Genomic DNA, 23,921 nt, shown 5'->3' with positions numbered 1-23,921 from the left:
TATCAGAATTCAGGTTTATTGTTGAGTAACAGCTACTGTATGTAACAAAAGAAATGCTCTTTTAGACATGCTTTACAGAATGTACACATAAACAAAGTTCAAAAATACATTTGAAATTAAGTCCTTTTTTTGTTCCTTTTTTGCTAAAAATCAATACAAAAAAGCAGCATTTGATAGAGCATTACTGCTAAACTTTGGTATAAATTCATAAAGGCTGTCAACAAATAAAACAAGTACAAATGAACATTATATTGAGCTGTGTTGGCAAAAATATTGACCATTAAATCAATGTACACGCTCCAGAAGTGAAGCTTCGCTGGGATGATAGATGGATAGGTAGAAAACTTTATCCAGAGGAAAACTGCAGTGCAGATCTACCGGTCATTGTACCTTTCCATTTCAATTTCTCCAACAATCAGAGGAGCATGAAATTGAACTGCAAACCCTTAAAGCAATTACAATAGGTAACAAAAAGAAAAACTGCTTCGGCTGGATCAAGGAGTCACAAAGCTGACAGATGGGAATCCGTGACAGAGGCTTGATTCCAAATGTATGCAGACCATGCTAATGATCTGGCACAAAACAAACCTGACTGACTCCTTCCTATCAAGCTTCGATACACCACAGGGGTTTAGAGAGACGTGACGGGTATACTGAGACATGCCTGATTGTTGAGGAAATATTCCCATGTGGAGTTTATTATTTCTTAGGGGAAATAAATACTTTAAGCTAGCTGAGGCAAGAATGTCAAAAGAATCATGCGAATCCTGTTAAGTAGATGCACATATACCATTTTAAGCGGACCCTGTGTGGGCACTTTATCTGATTCTGAAGTATGTCTACTTGTCCAGACAAAGTACTAATGCGATAACCTTTCATGAGACAATGTTACAGTTCGTTTGAACAAAGTATAACCACCTTGTCTTGATAGATTGTAAATTAATGTATCAGCATGACTTCATGCTTGATTTATTCTTTAGTCTTCATGTAAGTAATCAACTGGGGAAGTTTCATGTTGATAACTATTTCTTAAAAATGTTATCCTATTCACCCATCATGTATATAGGTGAAAATGACAAGTATGTTCATAAATATGAAAAGGCTCCTCCTGTGGAAGAGTTATCATATATAATTCACTTATAGACCCTATAAACAATTGTAATATAGGTATTTGATAATGAAATCTTGCCCTGGTCCCTGATATAGGGTGCAGTACCAAATGTTGACATTTATACACCACTACTAAAGAGGGAAAATGAAAGATGAATGAGACCCTTTGTTGAAACGAGCAGAATGTTGCCTACCGGATGCATGACAATTTATATAATTAAGCTGTTTTGCATGGAATGTTTCCTATGAATTCAGATTTGACAGAAATCAAATTAACTGAAAAGAAAAAAAGATTACAATAATGAGAGCTGCAAACTCTCCATATACAGGAGGGAGAAATTATCAAACGTCATAATCAACAAGGTGAATATTCCCAAAGTGTGAAACAATTGGGTGAATATATTCATAAAACAAGAAAGTGGTCTAAGAGGAACAAATGGGTGAGGCACGTTAGTCTACTAAATTAATTCACAACACGTCTGGGTGATTCAGAAGTGCAATAAACAAGAGCTCTTCAGAAAGACAAAACATGTAATAAGGCCAAATTGAACTTGACATAAATACCACTGCTTTCTTCCTGATAAGCACTTTGATTTCCCAAATGGCCGAAAGCAATTTGACAAGTTAACTTCATGAAAACAACGTGGAATGCACATGGTTGCAACTTTATAATTACGGTGATCAGGATAAACTGGAATATAACGTAGTCTTGAGAAATAAATTGGTCTTATAACCTGTACAAAACGTGTGGCATATGGAATCATGCTGGGACAACACCAGCTGAAAATTAAAGAGTAAAAACATGTAAAGGTCACTGTAGTTTAAAGGATTTAAGCCTGTCTCTACAAAAGGCCTAGAAGGATATGAGATTGAATAGATTAACAGCCATATGTACACATACATACAAGTATAAAATAATACAATACATTCTCCTTTTTCACAGTCCCAAGAAGAAAGATAATCTAGGCCTAATGAATATCAATAAAGATGATTAAAAAGCGAAGTTTGTGATATGGAAGTCATGGCAACAAGCCTTTACAGCAATGTAAATTGGCATGCACACTGCATTCTAAAGAAAATAGACCACCATTTACGTTAAGTGCCTGTTAATGAATCATGAGAAACAGAAAAAGATATCAGTGCATAATGAATTGAATTATAAACCATGAAAATACCGGCAAAAAGCTGTTGAGGAGACTGCTTGTAAAAAAATAAAAGTTGGCTATTACAGAATGGCCAGCAAATCCATGATTGTCAAATGTGCAAACTTTGTATACTTTCTTAAACCCAACATAACAGCATTATGAAAACATAAGAAAAAGTCATTTACTCTTGACACAGGACAAAACGAGAATAGGCAATGATATAGGTTATATATATTTATATATATATACTTTATATATATATATATAAATTATAATATACACCACTCTTGGTGTCATTGTCTCTGGGATTTGCATAACTGGTTACCAGATTACGTTGTTATGAGTCTATAGGGATTCCTACGGGAATGTAGGGACATATGCATTTAGGGTCGCTTCCCTACATTAAGTTAATAAAAGAACCGCAAACTGCTGGTCAGGGAACTACACAGACCCCTGTGCATTTGACCCACTATCTGCTCCACACACACTTAGGAAGAGGTCAATTATTCATTTCCACATGAGTCATGTAGCAAGACTGCTCCACTAAGCTACCGTACCAGCCATGAGGAGTCGGGGCTACCAGCGTGAAGCAGTATATGCCCACTGGCACTAGAACTGTACTTCCTTGCCCCTCCTCCCAGCTCCCACCTCAGTTGCAGGAATGGTGAGTGCGAGAAGTTAAGACATCTCAAAAACACTCCCATGGCAGCATCAAACATGGCTCCTTTGAAGCATACATTCATAGCGTTCTCTCCAAGGAGAGTGAAGAGGGTTATGGGTTTTCTTCCTTTTTTTTGTCAGAAAGAGGCCCTGCAGAGTTGGGGGGGGGGGGGTGCGGTTTAGGCATCACTGAGCGAGGCGACTTTAATCACCAATCCATTTCTCCAGCCCAAGATTATCTGTCTGTTTTCCTTTTTCCTCCATAGCGGAGAGCAAACAAAGCATCTCCTTCTCCCGTGGAGGGGGAGGAATGTAAACATACATGAGAGCTTCTTTGGCAGAGTGTGAGGAGGTCTCTTTGGAGGTAGTGGGTAGAAAGAGAGAGAGAGAGAGGTGAAGGTTTGAGAGATGCAACAAGGAAGAGTCAGAGGGAAGAATGTGGCTGAAGGGAGGGCGTTTGGGCGTTCCCCTATGTGGGAATGGGCTGCTCTTGAGGGTTAGTCCTGTTATGGGAGGCACTTCTGTGGTCCTGTGTGCACTGACCGGACCGGGTGTCCACCTCCGCAGTGTTGCAATGTTGTACCTCTGCTCCATCGGCCGCTGAGGAGCTTAACCGGGTTGTCCTGTGTACAGTCACTGGGTGCTGGGATGGCCCCGGCTGGGGCCTCATGGACGACTCTTCTCCTTCCACCCAAAATGACCTGCTGGAAACATCTACGGCCAAGAAGAGAGTGGGAGAAAGTAGATCAGAGCGTAGTTTAGAAAGACCTTTGTGGAAACACAGTACATCACATCCACAAAAGGTGAATATTGCTGCAGGAGAGTCATATAATACAGCAACAAATCTATGTGTAATAAAATGGTAAAACGGATGTCACTCAAGCCCTGCAACATTTCCTGGAGAATCCTCACAGCAGAGGGAGAGGCAATACTAAAAGTGTCACAATGGGTTAAGTTTACAGTAAGTGAATATGCACACGATGACTTTCCAATTCCCTCTTCTTTTGACAAATGTTGAAGAATCACACTTTGGCTACCAGGGTTCAAGCTGCATTTCAGATCAAGTCTACCAGAGCATATTGGCGTACAGCTTATACCGTCATATTATGTGCCATTTGTAGCCACTTGATATTTTCCTTTCGAAATTCAGCTCACACTCGTTTCGCTGGAGTTTATCAAAAACTAAAAATTCCATCAATTCAATATCGTGGGCTTTTGAGATGTTTGTCCCTTCCTGCTGTCAATAGAGTAAAATGACAGATCTGCTAACCTTGAGATACTAAAAAACGGCATAGAAAGAATTGATGCCTCATCTATCGTTTCGCCGTATCCTGGGTTCAGTACCCCGGATGGCTCATACAGATCTCCAGAGTTCAGACAGACACTTTGTATCTGATAAGATCCTAGAGTCCAGTATCCACACAAAAGGCAATCTCGCAGCTTCATAACTTGCTGTGAAATACCTTGTCCTTGGGCAAGGTGGCGTTAAGTGAAATCTATGAGCTCATTGTTTAAATCTAGGCATAAGCTAGACTGGACCTCTGCCCACTCGCTTGGGAGACTGAAAGCATTTCTTTTTGTCCATTAGTAAATGATAGGAGAACAGGTTTCCAGTGTAGATTTGCAGACATTAATTTCTTAACCCATTAATACCGGGAAAGCATCAATGTCATTTTAGATTTTAGTGTTGGCTATTAAAATAAATAGCAGATATACTTTGTAATGTAAATGTATATGTTCAGTGTGGCACAATGAACAAATAAAATACCTTAAGGGGAACAGTTACATAATGCATACCTCTACCAGGAAGGTAATTGGATCACCTACCATCCTTTTCTCTAGTCTAATCAGGGACTACAGCTAGACCCGGGACTCTAGTTGATGGCAATTAAAATTCCCTGACGTTACAGAAACTGACAGTACAGAAAAACTGTATTTTCAATGCATATCTCTAAATTGGGCCCTCCTGACTTACACTCAAGTAGATGTTTATTCTGAGACATGGAAATAGCACCCAAGAGTCAAAATGGAGTACCGCCCTATCTCTCACATCCATTGAAATTGCCACACAAATGTCCCAAATATTCCAGGCTTTTCTAGTCATTCCACATCTCCCAAACAAGTTGAGACTTGAGTTAAGTAATCACCGTTAGTGTAGTGCTCTGAGGGCACATTGCCACTCAGCCTTTTGTCATGGGAGGCCGGGAAGACGGACGGGTCCTGGTTGCCAATGAGGCTCTCCAGGGTCACGTCTTCATGCTGGGTGTGCTCGCTGAAGGACTCCTTGGCGCCTGGTGGTAGGCTTTTGTCCAGGGGGTCGTCCTCGCCCAGGTATGCGTAGGGGCAGTAGTCCCGTGTGCGTGAGTAGATGTTTGCGTTGTCGTAGCAGTCGGAGCAAATGACCAATGAACCGGCGCCACCTTGTGGGGACAAAACAGGGGCACTTAATACAGGCCTAATGTTAAGATTCTATGGCATGTTCCGTGCATATGTGCACTTCTGTCAGGAAGCGGTAAAAACCTCAGTGTTAATTCTGAATGTAATCAAATGGATTACCATTTACATTTGTACACACTCCGCTTTATAAATGGATAAACTAACACTGAGGTTTGTATTGTGTACGTTTCCTGTAGAAAGTGTAGATGAACCTCATCAATTCTATGGGAATATCGCATTGTTGTTATCAGGATATATAAAAAGTAAACTAATTAAAACATTGCCATAAAAGAAGTACTCCATACTCAAATAGGAGGATGTCAACAGTTTTATTGCCAGGATTAAACGATCATGTTTCAATCTTCACTGCCTATGTTTAAAGTTACGTTTGAACAGCCACTGCGCCGACCGCTGAGTTGCTAGTCATGAAAATCGACTTTAAAATGGTGTAATCGCTTGTCGTAATCTTGGCGATCACCCTTTGCGCACCAGAGTGACAGACCTTTTTGCGATGACATCATCAAAGCTCGTCTCCTCTCACTCTACTCTGTCCGGTGGATTGCCCGTATGACTTAAAAACCGATTAAAAATGTGGATTAAACAATGAAAACATAACTCGGGCAACTCGCCAATCGCAGGTAAAGTGTTCTACAGTTAATTAACTCGAGTAACTTGGGTTCTGTAGTCAAAGTGTTAATTTGTGACATAAACCAATTACGGTAATCATTAAGTAAAGCCACGTATGAACTATGAAGGTATCCCAGTAGGTATGTTAATGGGTCTTCAACAGAGCGTCCACAGTTACTGTAAGGGAGTGGCCAAGTTTTTGTGCGAGACACCTGTATGTTGCATGTCCATAGATACCACTCTAAAATAAATGATCCCATGCCAATGTTAAATAAAAAGTAAAAAGGCCACTAACCATTGGGGACTCCTGTCAGTCCCTCTCGGGTGTCCCCAGGATTGAAGCTGCTGCGTCCTGTAAACAGGGAGCCCACCCTGCAGTGGAGCATGCCGTTCCCGTCAGTCTCCACCTCGCTGCCTGTGTCCCCATAACACACACCTACAAAACATGCACAGCATCGTTCAGCAAACACGCAATAAACCCAGTATGGTCACATTGTGGATTAATGTAGTTGTAGAAAAGCACAGTCACACGTTACAAATGACTCAAAAGACGAAAGTCTTATATTTTGAGAGAGAGAGATGAATTGACAAAGGACTTTACAGTGTAGTTGGGGTATAACTGCCAAAAATGAACATACAAAACAGAAGTCAAGTGTCAGTCAAACCAATTTGAGTGCACGTGAATGGCCACCCACCATCTGTGCCCTTATGGATGTATCCGTTGGAGAGGGGAGGCATAAGCTGCTGGTGGCTGCCTGCCTCAGAGTTACTGTAGCCCTCCTGGGGCTCGGACAGCGTTCCCTGGGAGGACAGGTAGCTGGGGATGTCTGCTGGTAAGTTCATCTCATCTGGAAGGCAGGCAAAAGCATCTTTTTGTTACATACGGTCTGAGAAGTCAGTGTAAGAGCCTTTCACACGAATACCAGGTATTTCTTCCCCTGTGGGCACTTTCATTATCTTGTGGTTATTCTACACTCATTTTAGGTCCTCAGAGAACCCCAGAAAGAAATATTCAAGGGGAGAAAGACTGTTAGGAGATCACAATCTTGAAAGCAAAATTAAACTATATTTCATAGTGCTTGGGGACTCGCTGGAAATCCCCCTCATATCAGCAGACCCAGCTTTGGAAAGAATTCTTCCATGATGCTTTCATAACAACATTTACTTGGAATCAAAGATGGCTGAATGAGCCTGGTGAAAAAGTAAGACTTAAGGTGCTACTCCTACGAAGCCAAAGCCTCAAGCAGCAGCTGAACACCAAGACAAGCTTTTTATTCTCCTGTTCTACCAAAATGATTGACACCATTGACAGCCAACACATTTGGCAATTCTGTTTGCATTTAAAGGTAAAATTGTTAATTGAATAAACAATTAATAGATCCACTGAAATGGAATACTCTGTTTAGTGGAGAAATGTGTCATTTACAACCATTTCTGTTTCACTGTATAAACATTTAATGTAAAGTGTTATAATTTTGTGATTAGGCCTACGTTATGTAATTTAGATAGCATTTTATGTAGACATAGCACCATATAGTATAGTTTCATTATATAGATATTACACAGATGTTAGGTTCTTAGCGTTCTTAGCTTTTTATGATTCTTGATGACTATTTCTATGTATTTGATGTGTTGTTCTTGCTTACCTGTCTGTCTAGCATCAAATGTTGGATGAGTGAGAACTTTCTCAAGCTAAACGAGGATAAGACAGAAGTTCTCATAATCGGTTCTAGTGAGCAGAAAGAATCAATAATAAGCAGACTTGGTAACCTGACTGTAGAAAGTAACAGTAAAGTAAAGAACCTGGGGGTTATTATTGATTCTGAATTTAATTTCAATTCACACATTAATCAGGTTACCAAGATTGCCTTTTTTCACCTTAGAAATATTGCACGAATCAGAGCCTATTTGTCCTTGGACGATGCAAAAACGCTAATCCACGCTTTTGTTTTTTCTCGGCTTGACTACTGCAATGCACTTTTTTCAGGACTGCCTAAGAAAACAACTGACAGACTACAACTTGTCCAAAATGCAGCAGCCAGAGTTTTAACTAGAACTAAGATGAGAGAACATATTACGCCAGTTTTGGCATCACTGCACTGGCTTCCGGTTGTTTTTAGGATTGATTTTAAAATTCTTTTACTTGTCTATAAAGCTCTCAATGGTCTCGCACCTTCCTACCTACATGACTGCCTGCCTAAATATGTCCCAAACCGCCCCCTAAGGCCTGCTCGCTTTGCCAAAAAACATGGCAACTAAAAAATACGGGGAAGCAGCTTTTTGCTTCTACGGGCCGTCGGCATGGAACAAGCTCCCACTGTACCTTCGTCAGGCAGCCTCTGTAGACATTTTTAAAGCTCAGCTCAAGACCCACTTCTACAACATTGCTTTTATTTTTTTATTTTTGTTATTCATGTCCTCACTGTATTGCATTACTGCTTGTTTTTAATGTTGTTGCCTTGCTTTTCTTTTATCCTCCATTTCTCTGTAAAGCACTTTGAGCTGCATTTCATGTCATGAAAGGTGCTATACAAATAGTTTTATTATTATTATTATTATTATTACTGTAAATCGTTCTGGATTTAGAGCGTCTGCTAAATGCCTAAATTGTATGAGAGTAATTTAGACCATAGAAAAACATTATGACAGTAGTGCTGCACCCACCAGTGTTGGTGATACTGTAGTCTTCACTCTTCCTGCGCATGTGGTAGATCACAATGACCCACACCAGCGAGGTGCCCACCACACAGCAGACCACCACGATCACCACGATGCCCACGGTCGTCCAGCCGTCCTGGTCGTAGCCACCGCCTGTGTCGCAGTTGGGCGAGGGCGAAACGCCCAGGTAGATGTGGCCGCGCTCCGTGCCCAGCGTGTTGGACATGATGCAGGTGTACTTGCCGGCGTCGGCGGGCCCGGCGTCCACGATGATGAGCAGCTGGTTGGCTGCGGCGAAGAAGTGCCGCTCCGTCAACACCAGCGGCCCGTCGTCCTTGGTCCAGTTGAGGCGGGGAGCCGGGCTGCCGCCCGCAATGCACTGCAGCACGGCCGTCTCCCCGCGGGCCACCGTCCTGTCTTCCAGAGGACGCATGAAGGATGGCGTTTCTGGAAGGAGACACATGGCCTCAATCAGTGTCTGATTTACAGCAGTATCATCAATAGGAACTATAACTTGACAGTTGTATTCAAAGCTGCACTCCAGAGCTTGTTCTGAAGCTCATAGATGCAATCTCTCCCCTGGCCAAGCAAGGATTCCCTCTCGCCTGAGTGGAAGATTATTTGGCATCGTGCACAGGAAACCCGGGTTTGAATCCCGGGTAGGACATAAAACATTACAGAAATAGCTATAGTTTAACAGTTTAAAGTTAAACCATTTTAAAATATGCAGGACTTGAATGTAAGTTATGCAAGGAACCATCTGCACATGCGGTGATAGTCAATGTTGAATGAATCTGTAGTTTGACTTTGAACACAAGATACTGATTTCATGTTACTTGTAAAAGGTCACTTTTTTCTAAAGCCATTGATCATTATGTCAGTATATCAGGGCTGAAAGCCTATGTTTCACTCGCATTCTGTGATCAAATTGGTTATGTTGGAGCTGTCCAGTTACACTGTAATTTTCACAAAGTGAATTGGCACACCAAACAGGCCACAGTATAACAAGATTTGCTGTTACATCTACATTAGTTAATCAAATTACAAAAGAACACAAAATAGGGCATGTCGCTATCAATCTCAAATGAAATGTCCTAGGAGTAAAAACACTTCACCAACACTGTCCAACAGAACTAGATACACTACAAACACCAAAACATTAAAAACAAACAATAATGGGGGTCTGGGACACAGCAAGAATGGCAACATAAGAGGAGCCAGTGTGATGACATGAGTGAAGAATAGGGATGCATCAATTCCTTACACACTTAGATCAATTGAGTATGTACAAGTGGTTAAAGCCAAAAGGTATGAATCAACACAAGTATACAGTATATTATTCGAGTGAAGGGCTCAAGAAGGAGTGGTAGAAGATCTTTCAAAGAATTACAGGAACAGTATTTGTCGCACAGGTCTCTGACTCACCCAGCACAGTGAGGGTGGCGTTGGCCGAAAGGCTGCCCGCTGCATTCTGGGCTGTGCAGCTATACACGCCCATGTCCTCCGTCTTCACGTTGGCAATGAAGAAGATATCATCATCAGGCATGACGTGCATGCGACGCTCACGGGCAGCAGGGAAGTCCGTGCCGCCATCCTTCTGCCAGGCGATTTGGGGTGACGGGTGGCCCTCTGCAGCGCACTCTAGACGGGCCATGGTACCCGTGCGGATGGTCAAGTCCATAGGGGTCTTGAGGAAAGAAGGTAGCTCTATGGGAAGAACGATGGAAAACAGGGTTGGTGGAAAGTTTAGAGATGAGTCTCAGATGACATTCAGACCTACATGGTATTTGCAAACGTGCTCTAGTCTTGTAGATGGTTAGCTTTGACTAGATCAAGAATTTAAATAGTATTGGGTCGTTCCTTAGCGACCATACAAACCCTCGCAGAACTATTCTGAAATTGTGTTTAGCCATCTTTAAATAATCTTCTGGATAACTGCATTTGTAAAGACATTCTGGTTTTAGGCGGTTCCAAAAACATAAAACAAAACAAAAATAAAATGGTTCAAGAAAATAAACAGAGTCGATAACAAGCCAAGCTTCCACAGAAAGCACAAGACATTTCCCTTACCATTAACGGTAAGCTTGGCCCTGTTGGAGTAGTTGGCGCCGAAGTGGTTGGACACCACACACTGGTAGCGGCCCTCGTCGGTGAAGTTGACGTTGAGGAGGTGCAGCACGGTGGTATAGAGCAGCTCACCCTCCTGGTAGCGGGCATAGTTCTGCACCTCGGCGTCATACAGCACCTCGCCGTCCTTGCGCCAGGCCGTGGTCATTGGAGAGTCGCTGCTGCTGGAGGCGATGCAGGTCAGCGTCACGTTGTTCCCTCTCAGCGCCGTGTAGGTTTCTGGGTGTGCAGTGATCCGAGGCTTAGGGAAGTCATCTGTGGAGCAGAGGGGAGAACGGACTCGGATCAGAAAACCTTGTGGAACCAACGTTGGATTGGCAAAGGCAACAGAACTGAAATCTTGAAATGTTAACAATTTGAACTGCCGGAATGAACAGCTTTGCTAATAGATTGTGCCACTAAATTGATACTGATCTAAATGTAAGCACAGTCACTACAGGTAAAGATCACTCATCTTCTGACTGTGCTCAGAACAGATTAGACACTAAAGGCCAGATACTAAAAAAATGAATGCTGGTTATGTGCAGATGGCCCTGATGAAAACAATAAGACCCGGTTCTTGACTAAAACGCAGTATGAAAGAGAAACAATATTGCCCCACCTTTTCTGCTGCTCTGTGGCTGATAAACAGCTAATAATGGATAAGTGAAAGAGTGACTGACCACAAACAAACTCCTCGGGGCGGACGGACAGGACGGTGTGACCCAGAAGGCTGGCGGGATGGGCGCACACAGCTGAGACAGACTGCTCGAAGTGGCTGTCAGTCAACCACTTGCCCAGCCACTGGAGCTGGCAATCACACAGCAAGCTGCTGCTGTTCAGAACACTGAAAACAACAGATGCCAACAGTAAGGTGGTGTAATGTCCAGTGTGGGTTAAAAATCCAAAACCAGTGTGTGTTAAGGATCCAAAAACATATTGGGGGGGGGGGGGGGGGGGGGGGGAGGAGTGAGTGATGTACCACCAACCATAGTTAATCAGTGTCCAAGGGACCCAGTTCTTAAAAATATCATGAAACCTTTCTCACATCTTAAATATGCTTGCTGGTACCTCTACGACCACTCCTGTCTACTTACAACACTTGTAGCTTCATATGCGACAGTGACTCGGGGTGTATTGACATGATGCCGTTCTTACTCAGGTCCCTGCGGGAGGACGGAAATATGGATCAGGCACTCCAGCGGTGTGATATGATCAAGATGGCATCACATTTCACAGGCGCAAGACAATATAAGCACGATTGTAATAAAACCCTTCCCCTGTCCCAGGATCCCTTCGGCAATAAGTGCTGATGACTCTGATACTCAAGGCTGTATTGGCCATGTACCGTGTCAAGGAGAAAGGAGTTAGTACTCACAGGTGCTCAAGCTCATCCAGGCCCTCAAACGCTTTCTTTGTGATTGATTTGATCTTGTTCCGTTGTAGAATCCTGGCAGATACGAATGTAAAAGTCATACAATGCTAATAAACCTGGCTTTCACAGTCCTCTGTAACTTTAGACAGGTCAACCCAAATGTACGTATCTGCCTTGCCAGTGTGAATCCAGTACATAGCATAGAGTTTTCATGTGCTTGAAATTAAACGATTCACCCTGATCCGTACTTAGCTTTTTGTACATTTCCATAGATACATTGTGCATCAGTTATTCATTATCTATGGGACATGGTAATTACTTACAGTGTGTTCAGCTTCTTCATCCCATCAAATGCACCAATTGAGTCTTCAATGGCCCAAGAGATTTCATTGTTGCGGATGTCCCTGAAAAAAAAACAAAAAAACAAGTGTTAAAAAAGTGAGACCTAAAAATAAAATCATCCTTTGACAGCTGGGAGAAAATTATTTCTACCAGGCATGTTGACAGAGTGAGAGTCACAGCTGGGTGCTCTTGCCTCTCTATGACAAGGGAGTGATTTAATTGGCTCTGTTTTTATCTCTCTCTCTAGGTCATCCTAGGACGAGCCTTCAGCAGCGCCTGCTCCCATCTCGCTCCTCCATAACACAGACCTTACTTTAGGATGTAGGTGTGAGACGGCCTTGTGATCCCACAGGGGCTTGTTGTGTTCACAGAGTGGGCAATGGGCCCTTTCGCATCTCTCGCCTGGGTGCGTCTGAAAAGGACCCCGACTCTCATCTGATTCCCGTCAGCTACGAAGGCCCATGAGGATGACAGCACTAGCAAACCCGCCCACCCCCCTCTCTCTTTTGTAGCTCCATGTATTCTCGGAACTCTGTGCACTAATTAATGCCTTCCTATTCCACTCCCTTCAAACTCACCCTGATGCCACTAGTACTCTCAGGGAGATTTCTACAACTGGCCCTTGATTGCACTCGCTGCTCAATATAGTTTCAGAGTTTTACATTAAACCTCTGTACAATGTAATATTTTTGAGACACTTGGAGGTAGGTCTATTTGTTAATACTAAAGGAATTGCTAATGGTAATGCTACAAGATGAAGACTACAAATACTATTTCTACAGTGGTTACTACAAGATGATCTAAGAAAAATAACAGTACACACAAAAAGTGAATCAAACAAACCTACTGTGTTTAGCAGCCTTCATCAGAATGCATAAAACCAACATCAGGTTAGAACTTATGATACATAATGGTACAATGCATTCTTCAAAAAACGACAATATTTTACCAAACTTGTGTATTGTATTGGTGTTTTTTTCTGCTTTCAAATAAACCAGTTCTTTTTTGTTGTCGAGTATGGCAATATTCAATGATGAACATACAACTATACACAATAGCGTAAAGCTACCTTTTCTGTCAATATAGCATAAAAAAATAGTTTCACCCTATTGTATGTGTTAGCTCACAACAAGCTTATAATAGCCAATCTACAAGCTCACAACAGGCTTGTAGATCAGCTATTTTCCCTGGCATAAAATATTTTCGGATGGGGGTCCACATCCAACTAAATACATATCAATTTGAGGTTCCTTGACATGAAAATGTTAAAATAAACTACCGTTCTAGATGGCTTTCCCTGTAGGCACCACACCGTCCCGTCAAAATGATATGTTTATGTATGACAGTGGTTCCCAAACTTTTTCATGTCAATGATGACCCCCAAAATGACACTCATTAGCCCGCAGACAGACCCCCATTAGAATATATACCAGGGACCTAACATGACTCCGCCAGCTGGTGGCAGCAGTGAGTTCCTCCTCCTGCTCCCATTTGGTCTCTCTCTGGCAGAGACATGTACTCCGATCAAAATCTGATGGAGCATTATGCGGCCGTATGCGGCCACTAGAGGGGGGATCAATGCGAGACTGGTGACGTATTGTAGCCGTGCCACAGCGCAAATGTAAACACAAGCTAACAAGACTACAACTCGAAATTATTATGGAGATATCAGATTTTTGTCCCGCTGCTTCCGGTTCATCGTTTCTGCTTGAGAGAGACCAGATCAAGGTAGGAGGGAACTTGTGAACTCAATACTGCCAGGTTACCAGGGACCCCCATTTGGTTCCAAACTATCCTTTAGCTGGGGACCCCCTGGAACTCCCTCAAGGACCGCTAGGGGTCCCCAGACCCCACTTTGGGAACCAATGATGTACGACATATCGTCAAAGTTCTGCAAATAGACAATGGCATGAATGGATGGTATGGTGCAGTCCTTACAGTGTACGTAGGCTGGCCAGAGTGCTGAAGACTCCCTCTCCCAGGTGGCTGATGGAGTTTTCGCCGAGATTCAGGGTCTCCAAGAGACCCAAGCCTACAAAGGCTGTCTCCTCCAGACGAGTGAGATGGTTGAAGGACAGATCTCTGTAGGCAGAGAGAACACAGTCAGCCTAATCTACAATTCTCAAACGGATAGTTCCAATCCTGGATTCCCATTGGCAAAAAAAAACACACACACAATATATCTTAGATCAGCTCATATCAGTCACAGGTGCGATATTTGTTACTGCGTTATTTCTACCGTGATCCAGCGTATCTGTAGCCAGGTAGAAAAAGCAGGTGCGCTTCCTCTGGATACTGCCCTTGGTTAAGACAGTGGGTGCTCAAATAAAAAATGCAAGGCTAGCTCAGATGCAATTTCTCATATTTTATTGAGAATGCTTATTCGTTTCAGCAACAGCTTTCTTCAGAGCAGATGAAAAACAATCTGCTCTGAGGAAGGCTGTTGCCGAAATGCGTAAGCATTCAATAAAATATGAGTCTTGCATTTTTTATTTTGGAGTGGCGCTTTTTCCACTTTCGTGGTTTATGAGTTGAGGTAAGGGCAGCGCTTGTTTTTCTTGCAAGCCCCGGTCGTGCAAGACTTCTAAGCAGTGAGCGCCACACATACTTGTTAACAAAAACAAGCACTCCCATTCCCTATTAAAATAGGAAGAGTCTCTAGGTCCTGCAGCCCCACTAGACTAAGAGGCTAGGCTAGCAGTTTTGTTTATTATGTTATGTTTATGAAACGTTATGTTTCGTTTCTCTGTGTGTGCTATTGATTCAGTTTGGGAAATGTAATGCTGTCTGGCACACAGCCATCTCAATGGTCTATACTGGCAAGTAGCTGTACCCGGAAACTTCTTTCTTGTAGAAATTGTTCTTGTAGTGAATTAAGAACCGTTTTAATTGGAGGACGCGTCTATGATTTTCATGTTGACATACTTATAACCATAATAGAAAAGATAGAGGTCGCAGTTTGTCAAAGTGCGTCAGCCTCTCAGCCAATGTAAAATATGTTACAGCAACCTCTAGTGGCTTACTGCTTTAATCTTCTGCATAATCTTACTATGAATCCGCAATGTCTCTGCGTGCGTACAATGATGTGTGTACCGTTGTAATGCACGCAACTCCTTTCACCTGGGCCAGCCTCTGCCTCAGCCAATTGAGGCTCAACCAATCAGGCTCTGCCAGTGGGCCGAATTGATTGCCAAGTACACTTTTCAGTCTTCACACACACACACACACACACACACACACACACACAGGCACATACACAGATCTCCATGTGAGACACGGGTGCTGGTTCCCAAGTTGCATCGTTGCCAAGTAGGCCGGTGGCCGACTGCGACAGGCACGTACAGGACCGTCTAGTTTATATTGATGATCGGAGTGGTAAACAATTTGGATTTGTACTTATAGATCTGTACACTAGCCACTAGGCTGCATTTTGACCAATCAGGTCAACTTTACTGTAGGGTGTAGGCCACTTGTCAGAACTACAGCGATTGCTGAAACCTATCCGCACGTATATAGCCTCTATTGAATATCTATTGAATGTATATAGCCTCTATTGAATCTACAAAATGGCGGACATCCGTCACCACGGCGGAGAACTTTAAATCCATGAAAATGACATGCTAGGTTATTCATGCAAGATCTTGATTAGAAATGCTAATCTGCAGCATTAGCCTAAACATCTTCAGATAACATCTGTTTGTTTGCATATAAAACCACCAGAAGCAAGCAAGCAAACAGCCAAAGCAGCTGCAGAAGCTTAACATACTGAAGGCAGCTCACACAGCACTAAGACAACAGCCATTCCTCAGAGTGCAGAGAATGAAAACCAGAGACTGTGGCTGGTGAAAGTACCTAGAGTGCTGTGTAGAGGCCTAAAAGCGTGTGTGCGTGTGTGTTAGACTTCACAGTAAAGACAACTCACAGTTCCTCCAGTTTTTGGCAGAACTCCCAGGCGTCGGGTCGGATGATGCCGATGGCGTTCTGGCTGACCCTTAGTACTCGCAGCATGCGCAGGCCATACAGCCAGCCTTTGTTGACCTCAGTCAGGTTGTTGTGCTCCAGCTCCCTGCAATACAAACAGAGGGGTAAAACGGACAGCTGCCTCAATCACATAAAACCTTTCTGACAGTTACACAGGAGCTTTCAGGGGGCAGGCAATGAATGTGCATAAACGTAATAATGTAAGCAATTATACAAGTAACCAATTTCTATATTTTTTACAGTCAATACAAGTGTGACGTGTCGTGCAAATATTGAAAAATCACAGTAATAAAAATCTTAAATTGAAATTTGCCTTCTTTTCTTTGTTCATGGACACTAAAACGACATTGTTTACACTATAGTGGAGATCAAGTGAGTATCATAATAGCATGTTTTTTACCCAGCTTCTCTTTAGTGCTGCATCCATGCTATCCAAACTACTTTTCATGTTTTAAAGAGTCATGCAACCGTTCTATTAGACAAATCATTGTCACACGTCAAAGTTCAAGAGACAACTCCACACTCACAGCTCTTCTATGTTGTTGAGTCCAAAAAAGGCCCCATCCATGAGTTTGGTCACTCCATTCCTCTGCATTTTCAGTGATCGCAAGGAGTCCATGCCCTTGAATGTTAGGCTATCCACCACCTTGATCTTGTTACGCTTCAATTCACTGTAAGAATGATTATAAAGCATCTTCTTTATACCACCAATTTGGTCTATACACAGCATGAAAAGGCATCAAACTACTAAAATACACAAACTTATTAATTAATTCAATGACATTCAAAAAATCTCAAGAGACGATCTACAAGCCCACAACACATTGTGATGTGTGAACTTGTAGATCCGCTATATTTGAAAACTATTTTTTTCTACAGTATGACATGCCCAAAATAGCGATGCCAGGTTGAAAGTGGTTAAAAATTGGGACATATTGGCTATTTCGCAGCATAATTGACAATTTCAATTACATCAAAAAGGTCAATATAGGTTAGGAACAGCAGTAATGAGATTTAGCAAATGCACATTGCTCAGTGCTCAAGAAACGTCACTGTCAATTCATGGCCTTGGACACTTATTCATTCAACACTCACAGGAACTGCAGCTGTGGGAGTCTGAATACTTTGGACGGCAGCATAGCTATTCTGTTCCTGTTCAGCTTGAGTACCAGCAGGGTGCTGGAGATGTTGTCAAAGCAGCCAGGCTCCAGGGCGCTGATCTTGTTATTACTCAAATTCCTATCAGATAAAGAAGCAGAAACGTCAGAGCTAAATATAAGTAAGGTTAGATGATTGCATTCACACCTGCATTTTCACTGCTGGAAGAGGCACGGTTTCACACAAAAGGGGCTCAACAGAAAGAAAGAGCCTACTGGAAACAATGAGCAAAAAAACTAAATCGATATACGTGATTTTTTCTTCTAATTTGATGAACTGCCAATTAATTAAGAGCAATTCCATTATGGTGGATTTGAAAATGTGTTACTCTGATGTGTGCCAAGCTAAATTTATCAAATGCCATTAATGGCATATCTTCTGTGTCGTGTTATTTACTGCCTTCCGTCTCTGTTCTTGTGCAATCTGTTCTATTGGTTCTGCTATTTGTTAGCTCACCTGCCTTTATGTTCTCTGTTCTGGTCTGTCGGCTTTCTTTCAATTTATTTTATTTTACAGTTTTTATCCCACATTATCCACTGTACGCTTGTGCTTCATTTCACTGTGGCACTGTAAATAATTGGTGCTCACTTTAACACGAACAATATTAATTCCCAATAACTCATACTAGTTAATAGTTATACACCTTTTAGTCTTTTACTCTACACTAAATCAGGGTTCTTGCACCATTTTGAAAGTTAAATTTAAGAAAGATGTTTAAAATATCTTCACAGAAAATAGCCTTGTTGCGAGCTTGTAGGCCAGCTATTTTTGCTGAATAAGTAAGCCATGCCGAGCCATGAGGCCCATATGGCAGGAGCCTATCTCTGTTTCTGTAGCGTGAGGCAGCTTGATGTACAAGTACACCACCTGGACATGAGCTAGTATGTCGCAGGGACTTACCCCCAATCCAACCCTTGATGCTGAGTGCCAAGCAGCACTGGGTCCCATTTTTGGTATGACCCGGCCAGGGATCGAACCCCGACCTCCCAGTCTCAGGGCGGACACTCTAACCACAAGGCCACTGAGCTGATATTTTTGCTGAACGTTAGCCCCAAAATAGGGATGCCAGAGGACAATAATTGATAACTTAAAAATAATATTAGGTAAGTGTGAAGTGTGCACGCACAGATATTTGAGCTGCATGGAGGGGAAGGATCCAGCCTTGAGCTCAGCGATGGAGTTGGAGGTCAGGTCCAAAGTGTCCAGGGAGACGTACGGCTGCAGGTGATGCATCGACAGCTCTGAGATTCGGTTGTGGACTCTGGGTAACACAATCATTTAAATTAATAAATGTATTTATTTTCTCCAAATTAAATTCTGACAATCAATGGTGATCACAGCAACTTCAGCAAGTTTTATACTTTGTGCACAGTTTTCCTGCACAATGCATGCATGTGTTTGTATTGGAAACATACAGATAAGTACATGTATAAGTCAAAATTCTCCCAAAGAGGATTTAAATTAAATGATAAATCTATGCCTTGGCTAGTAAACAAATGTGTAAGGCAAGAACACTTAACCCAAATTGCAATAGGTGCAAACTGCAAACATAATGACAGGAAAAGCAGATGACATATAACCTGAAGATATTCTTAACTTACAAGGATAGCGTGGTGATGTTGGAGGTAACATATCCAAGAAACGGAATAGCAGTCAATTCATTATGGTTCATGGTGCTGAAATGACATCATGAAGGAATTAGTGTCATTAAGATAACGAATGTAATCTAACTAAATCATGAACTCAATGGCAAAATAAAACGACCATCAGTGAAGCCTCATCTGTCCATTGGAAACCCTGGTAAGATTATTTACCGTTATTAATTGTGTAGTGCACTGGTTTTCAACGTGGGATCTGGGGTCACCCCAGGGGTTCTTGGGGGGAATTTCAGGGGTTCCCAGCTAAACCAATGATAGTGAAGAACCAAATGGACCCTTAAGGGACTTTCGCATCCAGCACTATTTATTTATACTATAACTATATTCTTCACCATCGTTTGTTGTTAATAGTTGTGGTGTGGACACTGCAACCCACTTGTGTGTGTGTTTGTGCGCGTTATATACATTTATTTTTTTATATATTTATTTTTTTAACTATAGAGTTAGTTACAATGGTGTGATCATCCCTTTAAGGGTCCAATTACTTCCATTTGTAAATTAAGTTAGATTAGTGAGGATTCCACAGTGGCAGAGATTTATTAAAATCAATGCATATCAAAAAGGTGTCACATGAATCACTGAGGAGTAGTCTCTGCCTGCTGCCAGGCTAGCATTACTTACAGTTGGGTGATCCCTTCAGGTAGGTCGTGAGGTGCACTGGGCAACCTTTTTCTGTTGCAATCCATGATCTGGACGTCGTCTTGACCTCTGGAACAGGAGCACGGAGCAGGACAGGGCTCCAGCGACCAGACACTGTCCGTCAGAGTCAGACTCAACAACATCAAGACGAGGGCCGGGGGAACGGGCCAGCCTTCCGCCATTTTAAATGTCCTCCTCCTTCCCTTCCTATCGGTAGCTACGTGGCTAAGTTGCTAACTGAGTGAGCAGCTTTAAACTGTTACAAAAACGAAATCCAATTATTTCTGCGACTAGATGCTCGTCAAATAGGCATATGTGTTCGCGTTAATTTCGGAATAATCGCACGTGGCGCCGTACAATGCATTGTTCCAACTTGCGTGCGGCTGCATCCCAACAAAGATTTTCTCCCCCAGTCTTCTTCCCACAGTGGTTGAAATTCCTTCCGCTCCAATCTGGACAACACACTCCCAAAGTGGCTAACGCTACTAGCCCGCCGATGAGCTGATTTTCACCGCTTCATATGAGCCATTCTACACACCGATGGTCTACATATGACTCCGTGTCACGTTTATCTCCAACCACGAGAAGTTCGATCGACGTTTTAAACACTTAAAAGTTATTTTTCCTCCGACTCCGTGCCTCGAAGGAACAACAAAGCACCTCGCAGTCATGACATGAGATATCCTGAGTCCCCTCCCCCTTTCTTCCAAGCATGTTTACAGTTATCCTATTGGTCTGTTTTGGTGACTGTCAAATATTTGCTCTAGAATAGATCAGTGGTTTTCAACCCCTTTTCATATCAAGGCCCATTATTTATTCGGCATTTGAGCCATGGACAACCATGTGATGACAGAAGACTCTCAGACCTAAAACTAAAGGATATTTTGTTGTCTTTGGATATTTCCCCCCCACAATTCCATGCTGTATTGATGTTGGTACCATTAGGAGATAACAGGCAAACGTTGATCAAAATGACAATTCTTCTACATTCTCTAATTGTTTCGACATCTTGTAAATTAAGTAATGCAGATGTTTAACAATAATTAACTCTTGAGTGTAAAATGTGACACTCTCAAGCAGTAATTTGGTTACCAACTCTCCATTAAACTAACAAAATATTTTATTTTGGCTCAGGGCAGAATAAAATAATAATATTAAGTAGGCCTACTTAAATCAAAGAGCCAACTGGTTAATAAATATCGTTCTTTATCTTCTCCTTTTCTTTACAGTAAACTATGTGTCTGTTTACATGCTATTTGTTATGAAAAATCAACACCAGGCAAATTGCCTGCTACATACTTTTGCATACACATGAACATTAGGAGGCAAACGTTTTCGTTTTTGTCCAGGTGATGGCGATGTTGCTGCACTCTTTATTTTTTCAGCAATGGTCTGAATCAAAGCTGTCTGCATGGTTTCTGGCTTTGGGAGAGAATCACTCAAAAAAACAAATTTGTTCTAGCCTACATTTTTAATCAAAGGAATAATAATAGATTATGAAACATACGTTGTATTCGCATCAACATATACTTAATGGACACTCATTATAAGAAACTGACTCTGTTTCATTGGTGGGCTGTACAGTTCAGAAACCTGCCTACCTGTGACATCATCAGTGGGAATTCCATTCCAAAAGAAACTGCAGCCTTTCTCTTCCTGGAAAGTTAGCATGTTATAATCAAAGCCATTGTTCTTGCATTAAGACAAGTTTGAAAAGACCAAATCTGCCTCCCAATGATGTCACTGAGACAGAGACAAGTAGACAAAAAATGTACCATCTTATATTGAGCATGATAGTGAGGACCAGTTATATGAATATAGGTTGAAAAGGGGTGAAGTGCTCCTTTAAGTACCAAAAGTAAAAGTACTCTTTATGAATGGCCTATTTAATATTTAAAATGGACTTCCTCTGGACCAGCGGGGCCCCCAGTGCCTCTTCTCTGACATTGATTGCGAGTCTCAGGGCATGGTCCATCGCTATAATGAACAGGATGGGGGCCAGAGTGTCACCGTAACTCTGTACGACCCCCACTAGGATCCCAAAATATTTGGTGTTACCATTGTGGGTTTTAACCTTGGCTAGAGTCTGGCTGTAGCTTGTGTCTATCATTGGAACCATGTTGGAACTCCGTTGTCCCGGATAATGCTCATCAGTTTCCCCTGTTGGATCGTGTCAAAAGCCTTTTGGAAGTAAATGAAGGTGATTACTGATTCACCGCTGACAGGTTCCACTCCCTTTACTTGATCCTTCCAGTGCAGATCAGAAAAAGCACCAAGAGTGTGCACTGTGGAGAGCCCACCTGCACCCTAGATAGAAGAAGGATAAGAAAATACATCATAAGAGAAACTCCTTGTTAGTGATAGGTTACACTAGTATGCAAACTATCAAGATAGGTTGTGTAGTTCTATATAGAATATGAGGATGTTGAAAGTGATGGTTGTTTTTGTAGACCACTAATCTCACATTGGTAGTTCAGTAATCTCTCACTGCTTTGAATAGAAAACTGATCAATGTCCAAGTGTATCACCGAACAGTTCGTCTGGACACAGAGAAACGGGCAAATAGAAATAGACTGGATTCCTGAACAGTCAAGACCATGTACCATACATCACATCAATATTTGAATATTCAATCATGATGCTCAGCTCATGTGTCGCGCCCAATGTCAATGTTAAACGTTGGTAAATAAAGAGTATGTTTGGCATCAGGACTACGAGTCATCAGGACTCTGCTTTCTATTTTAAATGCACCTCATCAACCAGGAAAAGATGAAGGAATGTCTTGATAGCCTGTGTAATCCACAGATGTTGACAGATAGATGGAGCCCACACACCATATTAGGTACAAAAAGTCGTCTTTATTTATTCATTTTGATAAATAAACGAAATAGTTTTTGTACCGTATATGGTGTGTAGGCTACTAGGCTCCATCCATGTCAACTGAAGTCTCTTTAGCCTAGCACCCACCTGTTGATGTGCGTATTCTACGTCCTCCATAATCTACAGATGTAAAATATATTTCTTTGTGCAGAATTAATATTTGCAAGTATAAGATGATGTATGACCTAACTGTCACAAGAGAAGCCAGCCATAGTGTATTTAGTATAGTTAATAAATAACTATAGACAGAGACAGCTCAAAGAAATGTAAAATATCTACAGTCGGACAGTTGGTTCATGCTAAATTCTGAACAAAGACAGCACAGAGAAATACAAGATACAGAGAGATGCAAAATACCTAGAAATGTTATCTTATGCCTGTTATCTGACTGGCAATATTACAATATTGCAAATGTATTCAGTCAGCCAATATGTTTTGCCAGCTATTAGAATGAGGAGTTTCATCATGCCTCTGAGGCATCATAGTGGAAGAGGTTCATGATAAACCTCTGAAATCTTAGGATTCTAGCATGTTTATTCAAATACGTAGATCTTGGTATACTTCGTTTGCCATGTCCATGTTTTATTCTAACTTTTAGCAACATCCTTGGCTTTGTGTTGCGGTATGCATGAACGGGCCATATTTTCCACCCTGCACTATCCCTTGGCACTACCTGCTACCCGTTAATTATACACACAGGGCAGATGGATTCTTGGTTAGAGTGGGTGACAATATTATCACACGAAAAGATGAAATTACCTACCTAGGTTCCATCCTGGAGGCAGATCTTTCCAGTGATAAAATGGCCACCAACATAATCAAAAAAGTAAACCAAAGAACAAGATTCCTATACAGGATCTCCTCACTAGTCGACAAAAACATGTTGAAGACCCTAACAAGAGCCCTCGTACAAGGTTTCTTTGACTATATGCATGCACCTCTTGTCCTCTTGGTACCACAGCACCTCAAAGGTCCTTAAATCAAGGCTCCAGACTTCCCGAAACAAACTGGTCAGGCTACTACTTGGCCTCACTCCCCGAACCCACCTCACCCCTGCCCACTTTGACAGGCTGGAATGGCTTAGGGTTGACGACAGAGTACAGCATCTTGCAATGGGTCTGGTCCACAAGATTCGATACACCACCA

The 23,921-nt window shown here is 42.1% G+C and overlaps 1 protein-coding gene across 1 annotated transcript; it reads right to left on the bottom strand.

The window, feature by feature from the left end:
- Positions 1–20,565, bottom strand: lrig2 (leucine-rich repeats and immunoglobulin-like domains 2). The gene is made up of 18 exons (XM_080773470.1): positions 19,878–20,565; positions 19,200–19,274; positions 18,725–18,859; positions 17,536–17,679; positions 16,968–17,111; positions 16,382–16,525; positions 14,398–14,541; positions 12,441–12,521; positions 12,121–12,192; positions 11,840–11,908; positions 11,426–11,589; positions 10,707–11,018; positions 10,062–10,343; positions 8,643–9,083; positions 6,674–6,826; positions 6,274–6,414; positions 5,063–5,335; positions 1–3,629 (listed from the first exon to the last, which is right to left on the bottom strand). Exons 1-18 carry the CDS (start codon positions 20,075–20,077, stop codon positions 3,385–3,387), a joined length of 3,219 nt encoding a protein of 1,072 aa, XP_080629596.1. The 5' UTR covers positions 20,078–20,565; the 3' UTR covers positions 1–3,384.
- Between the last annotated feature and the right edge of the window lie 3,356 nt (positions 20,566–23,921).

This window comes from Protomyctophum bolini, assembly GCF_963924005.1.
Source record: "Protomyctophum bolini genome assembly, chromosome: 2".
NCBI classification, from domain to species: Eukaryota; Metazoa; Chordata; class Actinopteri; order Myctophiformes; family Myctophidae; genus Protomyctophum; species Protomyctophum bolini.
Note: the sequence above shows the minus strand (reverse complement) of the source record. Positions and strands in the feature narration are given on the sequence as shown.

Excerpts from the sequence above, each read along its gene's own strand:
- lrig2 (XM_080773470.1), bottom strand. The coding sequence starts at position 20,077 with ATGGCGGAAGGCTGGCCCGTTCCCCCGGCCCTCGTCTTGATGTTGTTG. Across the intron at positions 19,275-19,877 it reads CCTGAAGGGATCACCCAACT|CACCATGAACCATAATGAAT; the intron begins GTAAGTAATGCT and ends ATGTCATTTCAG. Across the intron at positions 14,542-16,381 it reads TGCCAAAAACTGGAGGAACT|AGATCTGTCCTTCAACCATC; the intron begins GTGAGTTGTCTT and ends CTCTGCCTACAG.